General features: G+C 47.1%; 2 protein-coding genes across 3 annotated transcripts in view; one reads left to right on the top strand and one right to left on the bottom strand.

Annotated features, from left to right (window-relative positions):
- Positions 1 to 22,502, bottom strand: part of NCF2 (neutrophil cytosolic factor 2) — a 37,913-nt gene extending 15,411 nt beyond the window's left edge. The window contains exons 1-7 of one of the 2 annotated variants that reach the window (XM_032136403.2): positions 21,904 to 22,502; positions 18,665 to 18,747; positions 9,419 to 9,527; positions 6,317 to 6,451; positions 5,002 to 5,109; positions 2,598 to 2,657; positions 957 to 1,000 (exon numbers count right to left, since the gene is read on the bottom strand). In XM_032136403.2, coding sequence (XP_031992294.1) covers positions 957 to 1,000; positions 2,598 to 2,657; positions 5,002 to 5,109; positions 6,317 to 6,451; positions 9,419 to 9,527; positions 18,665 to 18,747; positions 21,904 to 22,077 — 713 coding nt within the window. In that variant the 5' untranslated portion in view covers positions 22,078 to 22,502. The remainder of the gene's footprint in view (positions 1 to 956; positions 1,001 to 2,597; positions 2,658 to 5,001; positions 5,110 to 6,316; positions 6,452 to 9,418; positions 9,528 to 18,664; positions 18,748 to 21,903) is intronic. The other variant, XM_032136404.2, reaches the window with a different exon arrangement.
- LOC116457297 (UPF0729 protein C18orf32-like) lies at positions 18,933 to 19,473 on the top strand. The gene is made up of 2 exons (XM_032136405.1): positions 18,933 to 19,059; positions 19,379 to 19,473. Exons 1-2 carry the CDS (start codon positions 18,933 to 18,935, stop codon positions 19,471 to 19,473), a joined length of 222 nt encoding a protein of 73 aa, XP_031992296.1.
- Positions 22,503 to 23,081: the final 579 nt, after the last annotated feature.

The raw sequence follows: 23,081 nt of genomic DNA, 5'->3' as shown, positions 1-23,081 counted from the left end.
TTGTAGTTGCTTTGGTACTTTTGTCACTTTTTTTTTGAGATGGAATCTTGGTCTGTTGCCCAGGCTGGAGTGCAGTGACGTGATCTTAGTTCACTGCAACCTCCACCTCCTGGGTGCAAGTGAGTCTCCTGCCTCAGCCTCCCGAGCAACTGGGATTACAGGCACATGTCAGTTACCATGCTCAGCTAATATTTGTATTTTTAGTAGACATGGGGTTTTGCCATGTTGGCCCGGCTGGTTTCGAACTCCTGATCTCAAGTGATCCGCCCGCCTCAGTCTCCCAAAGTGCTGTGATAACAGGCATGAGCCACCACGCCTGGCCAATCACTTTTTAAAACCTCCTTTTTGGGTGGGAGGACCAGGCTTGCTTCATCGCTTCGAGAGAAATCTTAAGAAAGCCGTAGGTTATGTCATCCTTTGTTTTTCATCTTACAGAAGAAGGACTTCCTTTTCTTGAGTCCTTCCTCTTTACTTCTTCGGAAAGCATGTGCCGATAGGGAGTGGAAAACACCCACACAGGAAAAAGGATGTCATTCTAGATTCCTGACTCCAGAGAGCTCTGTCCTGCCCTCATCAGAGGGGACTGCGGCCAATGTGAAACTGATCTCCAACCTGAGGTCAGCATCCTGGTCCCCAGGGTAGCTATGTTCCACAGGACACCACTGCTCCTCAGCAACAACCCCTTGCCATGTGGGTGGCTGTGCACGTGGACAGGGGGCCACTGGGACACCATGTAGCTGCAGCCAGGTCCGGATGGCCAGCCCCACCACAGTCAAGACTCCCATCCCCACCATATCATTCCTTTCTAGCCTGACATTCTAGAAGAAGCGTGACATTCTAGAAAATTCAACAAGATTTAGACCCAGACCCCAGCTTCATCTTCTTCTCTCCCTTTCTTGCCATCACTTCAGGCTTGGAGCTTGGATATTCTGTGTATGGATTTAAATCTAACTTACCTGAAGATCTCTGGGGTTTTCGGTCTGGGTGGAGGCTCAGCTGCCTATTGAACATTCAGGAGAAGTGAAAATGGAAAAGGCAATGAGGAAAAGCAGGGGAGAGACAACAAATGGCTAATGGTAATTTGAGCATTCTTCCAGACCAGAAAATCAAATAATGCATTTCTGACTGATGGGAACACTGTCTAGGAAGAGGGCACAGTCACCCTGACTAAACACTGGGAAATAACACCTCCCACCAGCTCCCCAGGTGCAGGTTTCACTAGCACAACAATTCATTTCGAGCCAGAGCTAGTTTCTGGAGGTTAGCAGTCACACAGCAACGTGGTGTCACAAGAATGCTTTGACCTTGAGCTCTGTCCTTTTCCCAGGACAGTTTCCAAAAGCTCTGTTCTGTAATTAATATCTACTATGTCACATGACACTTCTGAGTATTTTTAAATTAATTAAAAAAAAATTTTTTTTTTTGAGATGGAGTTTCACTCTGTCACCCAGGGTGGAGTGCAGTAGTGCAATCTTGGCTCACTGCAACCTCTGCCTCCCTCATTCAAGTGATTCTCCTGCCTCAGCCTCCCATGTTGCTAGAATTACAGGCATGTGCCACCACATCCTGCTAATTTTTGTATTTTTAGTAGGGGCCGGGGTTTCACCATGTTGGCCAGGCTGGTCTGGAACTCCTGGCTTCAAGTGATCTGCCCACCTCAACCTCCCAAAATGGTGGGATTATAGGCATGAGACACTGCGCCTGGCCACTTTTGAGTATTTAAAATGGACACAGGATCCACTGACTGGGCAAGAATCTCCCCCCACCCCCTTCTACACTGAATACCATGGAATCCAGTCACCTGGGCTGCGTTCCCCTCATGGCCTCTGGCTGAACTGAAGCTCAAGGGACTTCAGCAAGGCTTTCATCAGCTTTATTGTGAAGAAAGAGATCAAGGAATCTAGATCTGGAACATACCTGCCCCTGCTCAGAAAACTGCCCTCTGCTAGTGCTGACCAATGCTCTTGCCCATCACAGTTTCATTGCCACAGAGTTCGTATTTTCCTCAATGTGTTTTCCCCTCTTTCCTTCACAAGGAAGCTCTGTCTGCATTTCTAGATCCACTGTCATCCAGCTCATCTGAGCCCACCTCTCCAAGCCCAGCTTGGGCAGAAAAAGGGTTCACTCTCAGCACTCTGCCTGTGTTCCCAAAGGAAACCCCTGCACATGAGCAGATGGGTAGAGCCAGGAGAGCCCAGACCTCAGGCCCAGGCCCCACAGGGTTCCCCACTTGCCCCTGTACTCAAGAGGCTTTGTTAATAAGCCTTCCATAGCTTGTGTTTCAGCTTCCGGAGAGAATAGTTGAGGTTTCAGAGAGAGGATCAGCAGATCTCTTTAGAGACGTGAAGACTGGCATTTGTGGGGAAGCAGGAGAGTTAGCTTCAGAGGACTTGGGCTGAAGCCTGACACTGCCTTATTTCCTCACCAGCCATGGAACCCAGGACTGAGAGAGGGCAGGCAGATCCCTCAGCTGCACTGAGGGCCACTTGAAGGAAGCCCTTACAATAAGGCAGCTCAGCACACATAGTCTCTCGAATTGAATGCTTCACAGAAGCTCTCGAGACCTAGGTCCATGGAGAAGGTCAGGACTGTCTCACCTGTGGTTGCAGAGGGGCAAACCCAGAGAAACTGTCTTGATCCACCACAGACGCCACGACCTGAAATCAAGGACAGGAAGGTGTGAGGCTCTGCCAGCACTGTTTCCATTCTTCTGGGTCTCCGTCTTTGCTCATGCTCTAGACCTGTTCTTACGTGAGCCTGGTTTCAGACGTGGGCAGTAACTAAGGATTAGATTCCTGAGCCTCTGGATTAGGATTTCAGCAACTGAAGAAACGAGTATTCACCCCACCCCTGCTAACACAGGCTTGCTTTCTCCTCTCTTAAAAAAAAAATGTTTTTATTGACGTGCAATTTGTATAACATCAAATTACCTTTTTTTTTTTTTTTTTTTTTGAGATGGAGTCACGCCCTGTTACCCAGGCTGGAGTGCAGTGGCACGATCTCAGCTCACTGCAACCTCTGCCTTCCAGGTTCAAGCGATTCTCCTGCCTCAGCCTCCCAAGTAGCTGATATTACAGGCGCCCGCCATCATGCCCGGCTAATTTTTGTATTTTTAGTAGAGACAGGTTTTTGCCATGTTGGGCAGGCTGGTCTCTAACTTCTGACCTCAGGTGATCTACCCATCTCAGCCTCCCAAAGTGCTGGGATTATAGGCATGAGCCACCACGCCCAGCCCAAATTAATCATTTTAAAGTGAATGATTCAGTGGCATTTATCATATTCACAATGCTGTGCAACTACCACCTCTGTCTAATTCCAAAATATTTTCATCACCCCAGAAGAAAATGCTGTACCCATTAAGCAGTACATCCACACTCCCCTTTCCCCTAAATTGGCAACAACCAGTTTGCTTTCTATGACTGACTTGAGCCCCCTTCTTCTCTGAGTTTTAAAAATCAGATTTAAAGCTAGCTTTATTCACAAATATGCTTAAACTATAGATAATTTTAATCATTCATTCATATAATCAAAACATTTTTGCTGAGAGCTGTTATGTGTCTCGCACTGTGCCAGGCTGTGAGGACTCAGTGGAGATCAAGCAGACATGGTCTCTGCTCTCTCAGTGCTTAGAGGCTGCACCAGATATTTCCTATAAACGGAATTGTACAACATGTGGCCTTTCGTGTCTGGCTTCCTTCACATAGCATAATGTTTTCAAGGTCCATCCATGTTGTATCATGAATCATACTCCATTCCTTTTTATGGCTGTGTAGTATTCTGTTGCATGGATATATCACATTTTGATTACTCATTCATCAGTTGATAGATATTTGGAGTGCTTCCACTCACCCAGGCTTTCTTGACCTCTGCTGCTATGCTAGACCTAGCTACCCGACCACTGGGCAACTTTAGCCCTACGAATGTGTCAAGTCAAATGTGGTTTTGGAAGGGCACTGCTGACTCACTTCAGCCCATGTCTGAAAGAATTTAAGACCTGGATTTATTATTATTACTATTTTGAGATGGAGCTTCATTTTTTTGCCCGGGCTGGAGTACAATGGCATGTTCTCAGGTCACTGCAACCTCCACCGCCCGGATTCAAGCGATTCTCCTGCCTCAGCCTCCCAAGTAGCTGGGATTACAGGCGTGCACCACAGCACCCGGCTAATTTTGTATTTTTAGTAGAGATGGGGTTTCACTATGTTGGCCAGCCTGGTCTTGAACTCCTGACCTCGTGATCCACCTGCCTCAGCCTCCCAAAGTGCTGGGATTACAGGCGTGAGCCACCATGCCCAGCCAAGACCTGGATTTAGAAGAAGTCCAATTTAAGACATAGTCTAAACATAGGGTTGTGGAAGTGGGGAAAGGCTCGTCAGCCCACTAAAACGTGAACTACAAGAAGCATTAATCCAAGAGGATCCCATGCTGATCTCTTTCCCTAACATGCTCTCTCCATATTTATTTTTATTTTGTACAAACAGAGTCTCAATCTGTTGCCCAGGCTAGAGTACAGTGGTGCAATCATAGCTCACTGTAACCTTGAACTCCTGGGCTCAAGCGATCCTCTCGCCTCAGCCTCTCCACTAGCTAGGCTGGTCTCTAACTCTTGGCCTCAAGTGATCCTCCCACTTCAGCCTTCCAAAGCACTGGGATTACAGGCATGAGCTACCCTGCCCGGCCCTCTCTTCACATTTAGTGAGCTCCTCATGGCTGTGTTTTCCCTCCATTGGCTCAGTCCCCAAGACTTAGCATCCTGTGAGTAACCCTGTGGCTCTCACCCAGGGTCAAGCTGGAAGGGAGAAATGGGAGCAGTTTGGAGAAAATAAACTAGACATGGTTGTCTATCTTTCAGCCAAACCTCTGTCCTATAAACAAGTCTCTCGTTGCCATCCCAGGGACAGAGCCACAAGGAGGCTACCCTCTTCTCAAGAGTCCCTCCCACCTTGCTCCACATGGCCCAGGCCACAGGAGACTCAGGGGAAGCTGAGCAATCCCACCTACCGTCGCCTTGCCTAGGTAATCCTTCTTGGCCAGCTGAGCCACTTGTCTCTCATTTGGTCGAAACAGCCTGCCCACAGGGATCACCACTGGCTCATATAGCTTCTGCTTCTGTAACAGAAAATGTAGCATTTCCTTATGCGAAAATGGGGGTGACGATGCTTGTCCTGCCTCCCTCAGTGAATAGATGCAAGAATTCATTGAGATAACCACATTGAAGCACTTTTTCCAAATGAGTGTTGTCATTCCTCTAGGGTGTTAAGGTAGGAACCCTTGGTTTCAATACCACCTTCTGCTGCGAGGCCACGTGGACATTGTTTGCTGCTATGTGTTGCTATTCAGCACCCTCTTTTTCCAGAGGAACTGCTACTCTCCCACTCTGTGTGCTGTCCGTGGGGTTCTCTCATGGTGCAGAGGGCACCACCACGACAAGGCTGGCCCGGGATCAAGCAAGGCTCATGACAGTGCTCCCTTGGATGGGTGTTTGCTAATGAGGATAGACATATAAAGACTGACTTGAGTCCTCTTCTCTGTGTTTTAAAAATCAGATTTAAAGCTAGCCTTATTCACAAATATGCTTGAACAATAAATTGTTTTTATCACTCATTCACAAAATCAAAACATTTTTTGGGCAGGTGCGGTGGCTCACATCTGTAATCCCTGCACTTTGGGAGGCCAAGGAGGGCAGATCACCTGAGGTCAGCAGTTCGAGACCTGCCTGACCAACATGGCAAAACCCCGTCTCTATTAAAAATACAAAAATTAGCCAGGCATGGTGGCATGCACCTGTAATCCCAGCTACTTGGGCGGCTGAGGCAGCAGAATTGCTTGAACCCAGGAGGCAGAGGCTGCAGTGAGCTGAGATCACGCCACTGCACTCCAGGCTGGGCAACAGAGCGAGACTCCATCTCAAAACAAAACAGAACAAAACAAAACATTTTTGCTGAGAGCTGTTATGTGCCTAGCACTGTGCCAGGCTGTGAGGACTCAGTGGTGATCAGGCAGACATGGACTCTCCCTTCTCAGTGCTTAGAGTCTGTGTAGCACTGCTCCAGCATCCAATATCCTGTTCTCCTGCATTACCAAGGAGCCCCACTCCGAAGGCGGTGTGATGCCGGGGCTCTGCCATCCCGTACTCTAGGCCTCAGCTTCTCAGCACAGATTCAAGATCTTAAGTGGAACTATACCCTAAGATCAGTGTTACCCAGACTCACAGAAAGTAAAAGCACCACTTTTATGGCTTCTCAATGGCCTGTCCTCTGAGACAAATGAAAATCCAGTGACATCCTCTCAACACCTGCATCACCAATATGCTTACCCAGACACACTCCATGGCCTTGTCGATTTTGGAATGTCTGGGCTCAGACTTCATGCTCGTGGCCAATGCTAACTGTTCTTCAGCTTTTTTCCATTCCTCCTTCTTGGCATACATGAAAGCAATGTTATATAACACCTAGAAATGTACAGACCGCAACATAAAACTTGAGACTACTCCAAATCAAGGTGCCAGGGAAGGGCTCACACGTATACTCTGGGAATGTTGCCTGGTAGCCTTTCTCCCTTTCTCAGCTCTCCTGGGAATATCTAAAATATAGTGCAATTAGTCTTGCTATTGAGTTATGTCAAACACAAACATGGTGTTAAAAAAACACCATGGAATGCGTAAATGCAACATCATTTGTACTCTTCCAACAGCGAAATAGGTCAGGAAGGGACAAGAATTATTGTATACAGTGTGTTCAAACCAGGTTAAAAAGAAGAACTGTTGTGTTGTTTTAGTATGAGTTGCTTTAGTAAAAGAGTGACTTGCTCAAGGCCCCTTCTAGAGGCAGACACAGGGTTGGGAATAAAATACAGGTGTGTGGTCTTCCAGTCCACCTCCTGCCACTGCACCTAGGCTGAAACGCTGGACAGGTACAGAGCTGGAAGATGGATCAAGATGCAACCTCCTATACCGGCACCAGCAGAACCTGGCCCAGACCGTGTGAGTAACAAGACTAATGTAGCAACACAGGCCAGGCGCAGTGGCTCACGCCTGTAATCCCAGCACTTTGGGAGGCCAAGGCAGGTGAATCACTTGAGGTCAGGAGTTTGAGATCAGCCTGGCCAACATGGAGAAACCCTGTCTCTACTAAAAATACAAAAATTAGCTGGACATGGTGGCAGGCACCTGTAATCTCAGCTACTTGGAGGCTGAAGCAGGAGAATTGCTTGAACCCAGAAGACAGAGGTTAGCACAGAAGCCAGCGGCACCTTCACCTGGGGTGGGGAGGGAATGGTAAATGCAACAGTGTCATACTTTTCCAGGTCTTGAGTTGGGCTGTGGTTCTTGAGTGTTTATTTTATTATTGTGCTTCACAATTTACACACAGAATCAAATAATCGTTTGGATGCATTACCAAGATCTAAAAAATGGCTTGACTGAAATAAATTTTTTAAATAGGATATTATGGAAATGAGGGGGTGTGGCATTTGAGGCTAGATTATAAAAGACATTGACACTGTCTTGCTCTTGGGTCACTTGCTCTCAGAGACGCCAGCTGCCGTGTCATGACAAGACTTAGGCAGCCCTAGAGAGAAGTTCATGTTGCTAAGGACTGAGGCCTCCTGCCAACAATGACGTGAACTTGCCAAACTCAGACAGGTGGAAGGATTGGTGTTTCTGTGGCATTAGTGGCTGGTGCTGAATGGTGGGGGCCAGGATCAACCCCGGAAGTGGAAATCTGGACTCCTTTCAGTCCTATTTCTGAGACTCAATGAGCTACTGCCTTCTGAATTCATTGGCTTCTGCAGCCCACTCCTGACCTTGTGTGCAAAAGAAAGAACTCAGATCATTTAAAACTTCCTCTTTGGTTCTCAGCCACCTTCTCTTAAGACATTTCTCTACAATCAGTTTTTATGAACTGATGATGAGAAAAACCTTGACACTCTTCAAAAATAATGATGTGATTCTCAGAAGCCAGTGTCATATCACATCAGGAAGAGAAGGATTATAAGTAGGGAAATGACTGGAAGATCCCATGTGACAAAGAGGGCCTTAGACCCTGAAAAGTTCAGCTTTACTTGCAGAGAGGGCCACTCAGCCAGTATTTTCTGTCCTCCCAGGGCCGTTTTAACCCCAACTCCAGGGGAAACATTCATCCCATGGAATTGTACTTTGATGCTGCTGTGACATAATCCTTTTTCTAGAGCCACTTGTCCCCCAACTTTTTAACCTGTATAAGTGGCTGTTATTGGCTTATCAGTAATGTCTGGAGGCATTTTAGGTTGTCACATTGGGTGGGGAGTGGTGTTGGCAGGGCTAGTAGCATCTAAAAGCTAGAGATGCTTCGAAGTTCCCGTGATGCACAGGATGCACCACAACCCCTCTCTCGCCTCTGCCACAATACAAGATTGTCCGGTCCAACATATTAACAGAGCTACAGCTGAGAAACCTTACTCGAGAAGCTGGTCGAATGGCAGCCAATTCCAACTGCAAAGCCCCATCTTCCCAGACTGCGAGAAGTGAAGTTAGTTGCTAGCCTGCTGCAGGGTTGGGATGGGGCCACATGTCCCCAGGGGCCGAGGGCGGCTACAGACTCTATTATTAGCCCTGAGCAACCCTGGGAACACTTGACTTTTTGTGCCTGAGAAACTAAAGCAAGGGGACTTTTGTCAGTGATTTTTCTAAAGAAAGGTCTTTGACATTTACAGGAATTTTGGTTTTCAAAACTGCTAGTATATATTTGGAAGTGGGAGGGGTGGGAAGGGCCAACTGGAAAAAGTAAATGAACCTGCAAAGTCAAAGCCAGTCATGTCTCTCCCTTTTGATACCAGAGAAAAGAAGTTGTTTTGCAGAAACCTCTACCTAAATATGTGCCTTGAGCTGTTCTTTGAGCAAGAGGGGACAGATTGATGCCAAATTATCCTCACTCTCTCTTTAGGTATCAATCAAGTACATGGGGTAAGAACCACGGATAGTAAAGAGTGTGGTCTATAAACTTGGGAACTGAGCAAGGTTCTGGTAGGTCCTGCATGGACAATGAACCCATGATTTTGGATTTGCTAGCAAAATGCTGAACAAATAGCTTGTCAATCTGAATTGCTAAACAAAACATGCAAATTATCATGAATATTTCCACAAGCCAACACACTCGTGTCTAGCCTCCCTTCAGAGCCCAGTGGGCTCATTTTTGCATGGTCCTTTGCACTTCACATTAATAAAATGTATGCCCCCAGGTAACTGATGACAATGCCTTGATGAGCCTGAAATAATCCATCTCAGTATTTTCTTCAAGGAAAATCTGAGTCTCAAGGCAGAGGAGGCAAAATGGCTTTTCCAAGCTCCTGGAGGTGTCAACAGATCACTGTGCATCTGAACTGTCAGCTGTCCATCCAGCCGTGATCCCCTCTTGCCCAGGCCAGGCCCTGTTCTCCTTACCTCACAGGCAAACAGCTTGAACTGGAGCCCCAGGATCTTATAGTCTATCAGCTGGTTCCCTCGAAGCTGAATCAAGGCTTCTTTAAGGTCTTTGATAGCCAAATCGTATCTGCAGGACAGAGGGAGAAAATACAGCAATCTAGTGCACGGAGGAATAAATGCACCATAAAATGTGAGTCTGCTTCTCCCTTCCCCATCTATTTCACTGGGACAAGAAGCCTTTCAGTTCCTTTTGACCTGTTCTAGTTTTCAGCAACCCTGAGTCCAAGTATTCTATAGAACTCCTTGGGAATGGTGCCCCTCCAGGGCTGTGCCTCACAGCAACCCTGAGTGCCTCGTCTTGGACAGTCACAGGGAGTTTCTTCTCTATTGACTGCATACAACTGTCACCTTTCTGACAACCTGGGTTGTCGCTTTCCAATGCAGCTCTCATTCTCTCTTGAGAACTCCAAGCAGAGCCAGCACCTGCCCCCCACCTGTGTCCCTGCAGAGTGTTCAGAGCTGATTTGGAATACTGCTCACTCCTGGCTCCCACCATCAGGCCAGGCCAGCCTGGCACAGCTCGGAGGGGCCCCTTCTCACAGCTGCCACCATCACCCTCCTGCCCACTGCCTTCGCCCATGGCTTCTTTTGAGTTCAACTTAGAGCTTGGTTTTGTGGTCTTCTTTGTTTCCTCACTGCCCCCACTTCTGCCTCCTCCCTACACTTTGGAAAAGAAAAAAACAACCACTTATGCCATATAGTATTTCCTCCTTTTTTTTTTTTTTTTTTTTGAGACAGGGTCTCACTCTGTTGCCCAGGCTGGAGTGCAGTGGTGGGATTTCAGCTCACTGCAAGCTCCACCTGCCAGGTTCAAGTGATTCTCCTGCCTCAGCCACCTGAGTGGGACTGAGCTGGGACTACAGGCGAGCGCCACCACGCCCGGCTAATTTTTTATATTTTAAGTAGAGACCAGGTTTCACCATGTTGGCCAGGCTGGTCTCAAACTCCTGACCTCGATTGATCTGCCCGCCTCGACCTCCCAAAAGTGCTGGAATTACAGGTATGAGCCACCATGCCCAGCCCCAGATAGCTTTTCTAATGCTGCTGCCACTGCCTTGTGCTCCTGGATTGGCGTGGAGCTGACTGGCTCGAGGTATATCAGGGCTGCTGTCCTGGAACTTATAGCAGAGAATGGGAGCTGGCCACATCAATACGGCCCACAGGCATGTAGGTGGGACCTGGACATACACTCCTGAGGATGCTGGCCCAGGCCTTGACTGTGGGCTCCACAGAGGCCCTGGTGGGAGGGAGCCATTGCTGGGCTATAGGGGGTGGGAGCAGCAGGCATAAGCTACCCCAGCCTCGCTCCACTCAGTCCCCTGACCTGGCAGGAACAAATTTGGCTGCCTGGTTGTGGCTCACACCTGGGCAACTGGACTGTAAGTCTGTAAGTCCCTAGGCCACCATCTGACCCAGAGCTACCAACCCGGCTTCTCTTGGAGATAAGCCTGGAATGTGGACACAGGCTGGCAGGAATCCTCAAGAAGCCATGTGGTGTAGTAAAGGGGCCAGGAGCCAGAGTCCAGATCCAACAGCTCTGCCACTAACTGGGGGGCCCTAGCAAGTCACTTCCCTGGCCTGAAGTTCCATGCCAATATTATGGCAGCATATTGTATACAGGGACATATTATATGCAAAGGACATATCATATAGGGAGCTTGCCACTATATGGATCCCACTTCTGGAGTCAAAACCACCTGGTTTGAGTCTTGGCTCTGTCGCTTACTATCTGGTGAGAAACGGCAAGTTACCTAGCTTCCCTAAGTCTGTTTCCCCATCTTTAGAATAAGAGAATAATAAGGCCAGGCACAATGGCTCACGCCTGAAATCCCAGCACTTTGGGAGGCCGAGGCGGGCGGATCATGAGGTCAGGAGATTGAGACCATCCTGGCTAAAGCGGTGAAACCCCGTCTCTACTAAAAATAAAAAAAAAAAATTAAAAAAAGTTAGCTGGGCGTGGTGGTGGGCGCCTGTAGTCCCAGCTACTCGGGAGGCTGAGGCAGAATGGCATGAACCCGGGAGGCAGAGCTTGCAGTGAGCAGAGATCACGCCACTGCACTCCAGCCTGGGTGACAAAGTGAGACTCTGTCTCAAAAAAAAAAAAACAAAAAAGAGAATAATAACAGCATATACCTCACAGATTCATTGTGAGAACTAAAGGAGATGAAGCATTTGGGTACTTCAGACAGTGCCTGGCACACACACTAATTTTTTTACTATTGTTTTTGTTATTTTATTTTCTTTAGCTCTAACACTCAACCAATTAATCCATACGTAAGCCACTTATTACATGCTTACTTAAAGCTCCATGCCATATAAGCTATTATCAGGATATTTTAAAAATACATGATATAGAAGCTGGAACTCTGATCTCATGGAAGTTTAGAGCTGAGCACAAGGGTTGGTTGGCCAAGAGAGTCATAAGGAACGGGTGCCAGTGTGGCTGGGGCAGAAGCCATCACCATTAGGGCTGAGGTAAGTCGCACAGTGGTAGCAGTGGCTATGCAGGAAATAAGAGAAGAGAGCTTGGGTTTGAAATAGGAAGATGGCTTTCTCTAGCATCCCTGTTAATAAAGATGATTGTAAAACCTACTAAATGCATGCAGGCCATTCTTTAAGTAGCAATGGGGCCTTTCATGTCTTTTCCACGCATCTTTCTGGGTTCCTGGAAAGAGGAAGAAGGTACCCAGAAGTACGCCAGAAATCAGGTTTCTCTTTCTAAGCCAGAAGGTGGGGTAACTAGCTTCAATTCGCTGAGCCACTGAGCCTCTTCCATCGCGAAGGGGACAGGCAGAAGCAGAGGTTTCCTGTTCCCTGGCAGCTGCAATTTCCACTGTATTCTATTGCCTGTTTGGGAGCTCGCTGAAGGTCTCAGAGGGCACACACTTTCACTGCCGTCAGCATTAACCTACCAACGTGCCTTGCTCCCTGCTGAGCTGGCTAAGCAGATGGATTTCAGCTGGGAAGTGACACCACCTGGGTCTATCTGGCATTGCATGAGCCCAGCAAAATCCTCCAATAATTCCCTAGCCCATCAAGATGTCTACAGAGGCCCGGTGCAGTGGCTCATGCCAGTAATCCCAGCATTTTGGGAGGCCGAGACAGGCGGATCACTTGAGGTCAGGAGTTCAAGACCAGCCTGGCCAACATGGTGAAACCCTGTCTCTACTAAAAATATTAAAAAATTAGCCGGGCGTGGTGGTGCGTGCCTATAGTCCCAGCTACTCAGGAGGCTGAGGCAGGAGAATCACTTGAACCCAGGAGGTGGAGGTTGAAATGAGCCAAAATCGTGCCACCGCATTCCAGCCTGGTTGACAGAGCGAGACTCTGACTCAAAAAAAAAAAAAAGATGTCTACAGATTTGGGCCTGGTAGGAGAGAGAGAAAGAACTGACAAATTATTCAGAGCGTTTGCTTTGTTTTAAAGACAGGGTGGACCCACCTGGGCAATATGGAGAAACCCCATCTCTACTAAAAGTACAAAAAATTAGCCAGGCATAGTGGTACGTGCCTGTAGTCCCAGCTACTTGGGAAGCTGAGGTTGGAGAATCACCTGAGCCCAGGAAGTCAAGACTGCAGTGAGACGTGATTGCACCACTCCACGCCAGCCTGGACGACAGAATGAAATCCTGTCTTTAAAAAAAAAGGAAAGGAAAGAAAGAAAGAAAAGAAAGAAAGAAAGTCCAACAACCAAAAAAACAGGGTGGGGCCAGGGGCTGAGGCTTGAGCCTGCAGTTCCAGCTACTCCGCCAGAGGCTGGGGCAGGAGGATCACTTGAGCCCAGGAGTTTGAGGCCAGCCTGGACAATATAGTGAGATCCCTTCTCTAAGAAAAAGATTACTTATTTTATTTGTTAATTTTGTTATAGAGACGGGGGTCTCACTATGTTGCTCAGGCTGGTCTCGAACTCCTGGGTTCAAGCAATCCTCCCACCTCAGCCTCCCAAAGTACCAAGACTGCAAGTGTGAGCCACTGCACAGGGCCTAATTAATTAATTTCTAAAACGGGGAGGGGGCATCCTTGCTAAGTGTCGTGTTTTGTTTTTTGGTTTTTTTTTTTGAGACGGAGTCTCGCTCTGTCGCCCAGGCTGGAGTGCAGTGGCGCGATCTTGCGCGAGCTTGCTCACTGCAAGCTCCGCCTCCCGGGTTCATGCCATTCTCCTGCCTCAGCCTCCTGAGTAGCTGGGACTACAGGCGTCCACCACCGTGCCCGGCTAATTTTTTGTATTTTTAGTAGAGACGGGGTTTCACCGTGTTAGCCAGGATGGTCTAACTAAGTGTCCTTTTTAAACATCTCTGAAAGCATCAGCCTGCTTCCCAGCCCCCTCGCTCCCTGCTGCAGGCCTGTTTTCGGCCTCTCCACTTGTTTACCCAGAGCTGCAGCCCTGAAGGGGGTTCCGCTTTGACACACAGCTCTTTTCCCACTACACAGGGTCGCAATAAGCTCAGTGTGAGAATCCCAAAATAGCATTCAGCGCTGTGTGCCAGTGGGCCGTGCTGCCGCAGCCCCCGCCTCCCTCTAGCCCTTCTTCAGCGGTTCTCTTCGGGGCCATTTGGAAGCATCCCCCAGGAGGCAGCCAAGGTGCTGGCAGCTTCCTGCAGGGCTCTGCTGGGCTGGGCGTGGGTGCTTTCTTCACACCCACACTACAGTGACACCCCGTGGGGCGCCTTGGCTGCACTGGACCCAAAGCCCCCCCTCCTCCCAGGCAGGGGATCCACCCGCTGAAGCAGCAACCTTGCCATAGCTTTCCACAAGCTCCAGGCTTGAGAGAGTTTATAATCCCCATTTCTATAATAGTCCTGGGAGGTTTCTTAGTAACCTGCTTGTTCCCATGCTGCCAGTGCCCCATGCGTCCAGAGTCCACAGCTCATACACCTGCACCCAGGATAATGGAATCTCAGCAAGCTGAAAGAAGTCAAAACTTCAGACACCTTTGGGATGCTGCAGTGGCTGCTGCGACAGAGGTTTGGGCCCACTCCCTTTCCGGTTTCCAAGTCAGCAGGAAGAAGGCTTTGCTACGAAGCCTCTTCAAGCCAGCTCCATGGAATGGGTCTCACCCTTATTGTCATGCCCTAAGATTCATAAGGCACAGGATCTGAAAGACAGCTTCGAGCCCCTGTGCCTTTCAGATGACAACGCTGGGGCTAGAGACGAGACAGCTTGGCTGTGGTTATCCCTGAGACTCCGCTTGCCTTTTCAGAAATGTGCTCTAACTTTGTTCTGTTGGAAATTTATAATGACGGAAGAGCAACACAAAAACATATGACAGTGGGGAAAATAGAGGGAAATAGAGGGGAAAAAACCTCCATCCATAACATTATCAGCCTTAAACAATTCCCTTTTGTAATCTGAGGGAATTCCTTTTTTTTTTTTTTTTCAGACAGAATCTTGCTCTGTTGCCCAGGTTGGAGTGCAGTGGTGTTATCTCGGTTCACTGCAACATCTGCCTCCCAGGTCCAAGCTATTCTCCTGCCTCAGCGTCCCAAGTAGCTGGGATTACAGGCAGCCACCACAATGTGCTGCTAATTTTTTGTATTTTTAGTAGAGACGAGGTTTCGCCATGTTGGCCAGGCTGGTTTCGAACTCCTGACCTCAGGTGATCTGCCTACCTTGGCCTCCTAAAGTGCTGGGATTACAAGTGTGAGCCACCATGCCCAGCCAATCTGAGGGAATTTCTATCCCACACATTAAGAAGTAATTTCTCTAGCCCCCATCCCACTTACTTAAAACTACCTCTTACAGCAGTTACCCACTTCTGCCTTGCATTACAGTTACTGGTGTTCTTGACTTGTTTCCCCTTTTTAATTTATAAGTTCTTTGAAACGGAGACTATATTTTGCTCACTTTTATTTAATCCAACACTCATTTATTGAGTAACTACTATGCTAGATACTGAAATACAAGCATGAGTAAGTAAAGATTTCTTCTCCTACAAAATTCGTAGAGTAGTGGAGAAGACAAATATATACAGGAAGCAAATATCTGTCATGAGCCAGACATATTACAAAAGGAGGCTCGAAAGAGGGAGCAGGCGCTGCCTTAGTGGTTGGGCGTGGCTAGGGCAAAGGCACGGAGGATGCATGAGTGGGTGGCAGCAGCTGGACCACACAGGAACAGGCAAGGGAATTTGGCTTTTATCTTGCAGTCATGGAAGCCACTGGAAGTTCTCACACAGATTGCTTTTTTTTTTAAATTTTATTTTACAAGATCACTCTGGAATACGAATGGAGGGGACAAGAGCGGTGGCTGGGAAATCAGTTTGGAAGTGACTGCAGTAGTCCTGGTGAAAAATGAGGGTTTCAACCAAGGCAGTGCTAGTGGGGATGGAGAGAAATAGGTGGATTTAAGAAATATTTAAGAGGTCAACCTGACGAGGTTTAGGGAAAGAGACATTCCCTGGATGGATCCCAGGTACAGATTCCGTGAGAAATGGAGGCCAGCCGTATGGGAGTGGGCGGCCTTGCCCAGGAATGAATCCTCAAGGTTCACATACGGACTTCCATATCCATAGCCCCTGAATTGTACATAAACGAATGTGTGTGCTTGAAAGTGTATTTCTGGAAACACATTTTGCCATTTAACACCCACTGCTGCAGTCGTAAAAGGGAAAAGGGTCAAGAACAGAACTTCAAAGGGAATACCAACACCTAGGGAATTGCGCAAGAGGGCCGGCCGGCTTGAGGTTGAGATTAGTGCCTCATTTGTATAATTTCCTCATTGTTGAATTACAGATAAAACTTGGTAGATTTTTCTCTCAGGTGTAACTATTAATATTACCAATCACAGATTAATTGAATCCTGGGTCTTACTTTTAGAACTTTCCAAGATCTTTCTAATCACTCAAAACCGTAGCCTTCCAGATCCTGGGACTGACGGGCATCTTTTGGAGGAAATTCTTTCTGGGAGCCTTCACTCTTTTGCCAGTTGTATCTCTTCTTTATAGGCTATTAGAGCTCACTAAGGAATGACCTTAGAGTTTGTGTTTTGAGATTTAAGATCGGCTGAAGGATTTGTTGTCAGGCCTCCCTGCATATTCTATAGTCTGGAGATGGGGTAAGGGGGAGTGAGAAAGAGAAGGATGTTAAGAGCAGGGACAGGCAGTTAGAGGCAAGATGTTGGTCAAGATAAACACCTGCTGTACCAAAATATCTCATGTGTCCCGTAAATATATACACCTACTGCATACCCACAAACATTAAAATAAAAAATTAAAATTAAAAAAAGAATTTATAAAGTCACAATAAATATGTCATTTTAAATATGGGGGGAAGAGAGAGCTAAATGCCTGGATATCTTCTGCCAATCCCAGGCCCTCTTTCTTCCCAGATTGCCATTGTGTCTGTGGTTTTTCTTTTAGAAAAGACTTCATTTCTACTTTCACTTCTTCAGGTAACTGCATCTACATCTTTAAAGTCCTTTGAGTGTCTTGTGGTTGCCCTTAGCAACAGCTGCATACACAGGTTTTACTGGCTCTGTTTCTGACCAAACCATAGGATCAAAGCCTTTCAGGGTGGCACAGGATCAGAGCCCAGCCCTCTGTCTGCTGTCTGGACATAGTCTACAACCTCCCTGCTGCTCCATCCATGCCCAGCCTCACCCTCACCCCACCCACACCATGCACAGACCATTTTCACTGTCAGAAAGTTCTTTATTAGGCCAGGATCGGTGACTCATGCCTGTAATCCCAGAACTTTGGGAGGTTGAGGCGGGTGGATCACAAGGTCAGGAGTTCGAGACCAGCCTGGCCAACATGGTGAAACCCCGTCTCTACTGAAAATACAAAAATTAGCTGGACATAGTGGCGGGTGCCTGTAATCCCAGCTACTTGGGAGGCTGAGGCAGGAGAATTGTTTGAACCCAGAAGGCAGAGGTTGCAGTGAGCCGAGATCGCGCCACTGCACTTCAGCCTGGGTGACAGGGCGAAACTCCATCTCAAAAAAAAAAAAAAAATTCTTTATTAGCCTGAGCCAAATTCCTCTTCCCTAGAACTTACGCACACTGGTGGAACAATTTCTACAGAGGGTCAGTTTCCTATCCCCCAAAACATTTGAAATTATCACTTAGAATTTTTTTCCTTTGTTATTTGTTATGAGGTATTTGTGCAGGATGCGAGGGAGGAGGAATTGAGATTAACTTTCATTTTGAATTTATTAATCTTTGTACTAATTATTCCATGTTGACTATAAACAAACCTAAAAATGCAGACAGGGTGATAGAAGAAAATGGATTTACCTATAATCCCACCATCCAGAGAGAATTATTAATAACATTTTGATCTATAGCCTTCCAGACTTTATTCTGTGATACAGAAATGGGACTATGCTATACACACTGTTTTGAAATCTGTTTTTAAATTTAACATCTGGCCGGGCGCAGTGGCTCACGCCTGTAATCCCAGCACTTTGGGAGGCTGAGGTGGGCAGATCACCTGAGGTGGGAAGTTCAAGACCAGCCTGACCAACATGGAGAAACCCCATCTCTACTAAAAATACAAAATTAGCTGGGTGTGGTGGCGCATGCCTGTAGTCCCAGCTACTCGGGAGGCTGAGGCAGGAGAATCGCTTGAGCCCGGGAGGCAGAGGTTGCGGTGAGCCGAGATCGTGCCCTTGCACTCCAGCCTGGGCAACAAGAGTGAAACTCTGTCTTGGAAAAAGAAAAAAATTAACATCTACTGCAAACTTTTTCTGTATAAGTACATATGCTACTTACTTATCTGTAGTAATTTATTCTTATACATATAATGTTAATTTGTATTATCATTTTTGCAGCTGAAGTATATGTCCTCAAATGGATTAAACCAGGTTTCGGAAATGCATTTTGCTGGGATGAAGACAGGTTTTGATGCAGTTTCATGATCATCCCCATTCTGTGACAGCTCAGTACCTCATAGGAGACCTCCATGGGTGACCCCATCAGGGACACTGGTGGGGTGCCACACCAGCTGAGTATCAGGCCCATGGTGGTTACCTAGGCTCGTTGTGCCTGTGACACAGCTGATTTATAATCTGGTGGCAGACCTGCCTTGCCTCCCCAGTGAGAGCTTCTGCCTCACCTGCTGATTTATTCCGTAACTGTCCCCAGAAGGGCCAGTCACATTTCCCAACAGAGGCTGGGAAGGTACTTCTCAAACACCAAGTCCGCAACACTGAGACCCCTTGGGTTTCTCTTTGAAATCCTCCAGTTGTTGCAACTTTGAACCACTTACTTCTCTGTCTGGTAGTAGAGCATCCCTCGTTGGAAGTAAGCCACTGCCAAGTGCTTGTCTCGGTTAATGCTTCTGGTAAAGGCCTGAGGAGAGAAGGGTCCAGACATGGCCATGATGCAATGCAGCGAGGAGGTGTCATCTCACAGAGCCCTAGCTCCCTGTGGTGCCCAGCTCTCCTGTCTGCCCTCGTCGGCACCTCGAAGCCCACCCTGTGCTCTCATGGTGCACCCCACTTCGCTCTCACATTTAGGAGCTGAAGTCTGGGACAATGGTGTGCATTCCTTGTATTGTCATTCCAGTTCTGCTGTGGATCTACAAAACATTCCTGGAGCCATACATATACCATCTGATTTCTGCTTTTGTTAGTCATATATGGCCTAGAAAAGCTACACAAGAATCCAATAATGCCCAGGTGCGGTTGCTCACACCTGTAATCCCAGCACTTTGGGAGGCCAAGGCAGGTGGATCACTTGAGCCCAGGAGTTCAAGACCAACCTGGGCAAAATAGTGAGACCCCCATCTCTACGAAAAATTTAAAAATTAGTCAGGTGTGGTGGCACGTGCCTGTGGTCCCAGCTACTTGGGGGACTGAGGTGGGTCAATCGCTCAAGCCCAGGAGGTGGAGACTGCTGTGAACTGTGATGGCACCACTGCACTCCAGCCTGGGCAGCAAAGTGAGACACCCTGTCTCAAAAAAAAAAAAAAAAAAAAAAAAATCCAATGATACAAATAAAGACAAAGTGGACTACAAGGGTACAGACACTAATGGATTATCACCAACAGAAATCTTAGATGAAAAGAAAGACTAAAGCATTTTCCCAAAGGAGCTCATCATTTTAAAAATGGACTTGACAATATGAAGCACCTTCTTTGTAACTGTCTCTGACCTTCTCTGAGACTAGAATTCAGAATGGATAATTTAGACATTTACCTGATACTAATAAAAAATACATAATATCTATATTTAAAATAGTTAGTTATATTTAATGACCTCATTCCCAAGTTCCTTTTTCATTAGTGTAGCTTTCATTTCTATTATCGCTGTTTTAATAATATGATTAGATAGAAGCTTTGAGCCAGTAGACACTATGTTACTAAATCAGTACTTTAAAATCTTTGGTCTTCTGTCTTTCATTCATATGAATTTAACTGCTGTTTGCTCTCATTTCTTTGAGTTCTCCTAGTTTGAGTAGAGTACAATTTTACTGTGAAACAATGCAGCGAGACTGTGCTGTGAAGTGAAGGTAGAGTTTTTGGAGGTGATAATGATGTGAAACATAAAGATACGATTCCTATCCAACACAACGGAGCACCTTGTCCAGGACAGTAGTAATTACTATTTATTGCTCCGTGGAAGATAAAAATATAGGGAAATAGGAGAAGCTTCTTTGAAAAATGAAACATCATTAGCCGGGCTTGGTGGTGCATGCCTGTAATCCCAGCTACTTGGGAGGCTGAGGCAGGAGAATCACTTGAACCCAGGAGGCAGAGGTTGCAGTGAGCCGAGATCGCGCCACTGCACTCCAGCCTGGGTGACAAAGTGAGACTCCATCTCAAAAAAAAAAAAAAGAAAGAAAAAACGATACCTAATGTAATAATGAAATTTTAACCCTTGTTGCATTTCTTCTATTCGTATGAATGTATTGAACATTCAGTTTAAATAAATAATAAAATTTACTGCAAATGAAAATAATTAAAATATTATATAAATTGTTATATTTGTTTACTATACAAACTTATACATGAATAGTATACAATTAAAATGATAACGAATAAGAATGCATATAAATGCTAGTAGGAAGGGCTCAGGCAGGAAAACAAAGAAAGGCAGAGGGAATGAGAAGGCTAGAAGCAGAGGAATGCCAGGAGAAACAGAGACATGTGGGCATGAAGGCCTGGGAGCTGAGAGGTGAGTGGTGGCCCACACAAGTTTGCCAAGGATCCCGTATCCAGGCCAAGGCAGGAGGCTACAGTCCCTGCTGGCATAGCTGTGCCCAGACTAGCTGCCAATCTCTTCTCCTGGACAAGGTGCACTTTGTGTCCATCAGCCCTCAGAATGTGTGGTGCTGTTCACTCAGCCCCTCAGCAGGCCCCTGAGAGGAGGTGGGGCCACTGTCCTCCCTCCAGCCAGAGGTGGGAGGTCCTGCTATGCTCTGCCTTAGAGCCTGAGATTGACTTGTCAAGCTATGTGAGAACATTTCAGTCACTTCTCTGTCTTCCTGTCAGGAGGGTGTGGCTGAGGCTTGTTTACCTGCTGTTGGAGTGTGGAAGGGACTGGTTCTTTAAGGGACCTGGGGAGTCAGCCACTGCCACACCTTGCAAAGACTGGCAGTAAACGGTAAAAATAATAACTAACTCTTACACAGTGGTGTGAAGTTCCACAGGACATTAATAGTTTGGCATCTCACTTAATTTTCATGATATTTAGAAACTCAAGAAGCTGAAAGCCAGATGTCTACATAGGTTACATAGCTTGCTTAAGACTAAAAGTCCAGAGAGAGGCAGAGGCTAGGATTTGATCCTAGATCTTCTCCTTCCAAACTCCATACCCTTCCCACCTTACCACAACCAATCAAAAAAAAAAAAATTATTGAGAATGCTTAACTCCATACTATGGTATTTGAGTGAGAAAACATAACGAAAAAGATGCGAGACATCCCACACCATGCCCCCAGCAGACATCACTAATCGATCACAGTACAATTTCCTCTTGCCAGCCTCAGCATCCTTAAAAGAGTCTCCTTTATAATTGGTCAGAATTGTCACTTGGGATAAAAGCTATGTTTTGTAAGTGCCTCCCTTAAATCTCTTGAGCAGGCAAAGTCGACACACATGAAAGTCTTGGAAAGCCAAAAGAGGTGCCTTAGAATCAACAATCAGGTGTAAAGCGCTGGGATAGATAGAGATTCTGTGCCCAGAAGGAGTTCTGTGTAGAAGAAAGTACGACTAAGACAGCCTTCACAAAGGTATTAAAGACACTTGTAGAATGCTTTTAATTTAGAAGATGGAAAAAGAGGCAATCCTGGCTGCCCCTCATCTGCTCTCCACCTGGAGAGCTTTTAAAACTGGCTGCCTGGGGCCCCTCCCAGACCAATTAAATCAGGCTGTCTAGGGGTGGAGCTTGGGCAACTTTTGTTCTTTTCAATCTCCCCAGAGGTTAGGTTTCCGAAATGCAATGGGGTTGAGAATCATAATAACAAATGCACAGAGGAGGCCCGGAAAGAGCCACCTCCACTCACCTTCTCTGCTTCAGTCGTGTTTTCCAGGATAGTGTGCAGGCAGCCAATGTTGAAGCAAATCCGGGAGTGGGGGTCCTGGACGGCACTGAAGGCGTCCAGAGCTCCCTTCCAGTCCTTCTTGTCAGCTGCCAGCACCCCTTCATTCCAGAGGCTGATGGCCTCCGCCAGGGACATGATCAGGCAGAAACCAGGAGGCCAAGAGAGTTGCCAGGAGACAGGGAGAAGACAGGTTGGGGCGTCTCCCCTAGCAGGGCTGCCTTAGTGGCCTCCAAGGTGTTCACTTTCTGGGCCAGATGAGTAGAATGGGGCCCAGCCTCCCTTAAGATAACTTCTCAGTGTTGCAAATGCATCAGGAAATGTCCCCACCTTTTGGCAACTGACTCATAACCCTACCATGAGAGAGAAAAGGAAAGAAGCAGAGAGAAAGAGGGCGAGTGGGGGTGGAGTGTGGAGGAGAGAGGAAGTACATCAGCTACTGCCTAAAGGATCACTTCCCCAAAATGCTTCTGCTCTGTCACCCAGCTCCTCTTCTCTCTCCTACCCCTGTTTTGTGGCAGCTTCTGGCCAAAGCTCTGCTTCTAGAGCCAGGGCAACCTTGGCAGGTGGAGGCACCCCCCTGGTGATAATGACAGGCGGCAGCCAAATGCCTAGGCAGACAGGGGCAGGTCCCTGGTGAAACCCCACCTTCAAGCCAAAAACAGCCTGAAGGCTGAAAGACTAGGCTGCTGGTCACAAATGAAACCCGTGACCTAGAGTGAGAACTTCTGTTCCTGTTTGTCTGCTCTTTCCCAATTAATTCTTTCTAACTAATGCCTTTTAATCAATTGAATGTTGCCTTTTCCAATACTACCTATGACCTGCCCCTCCCCTATTCTGAGCCCATAAAAGCCCCAGACTCACCCACAATGAGGGGACTTTCCTGCCTTTGTGTAGGGGAACCGCCCCTGCATCCGCTCTCCACTGAAAGCTGTTTTCATCACTCAATAAAACTCCCCACCTGGGCTGAGTGGGCAGGCTGTCTCCTGCAGCAGGTAGTGTGGCCCACTGAGGCCTGGGCAGGGTGTCACCAGCCAGAGGTCCCTGGCTTAACAAAGTGATGGAGAAAAAATCCTGTGTCACTGGGCCTTGATTTCCACACCCTTGTTAAATGGGAGTGTTGGAAGAGAGGATAATTCTTT

The sequence above is a fragment of the Hylobates moloch genome, unplaced genomic scaffold, assembly GCF_009828535.3.
Source record: "Hylobates moloch isolate HMO894 unplaced genomic scaffold, HMol_V3 SCAFFOLD_18, whole genome shotgun sequence".
NCBI lineage: Eukaryota > Metazoa > Chordata > Mammalia > Primates > Hylobatidae > Hylobates > Hylobates moloch.
This window is presented reverse-complemented; position numbering and strand designations above follow the sequence as displayed.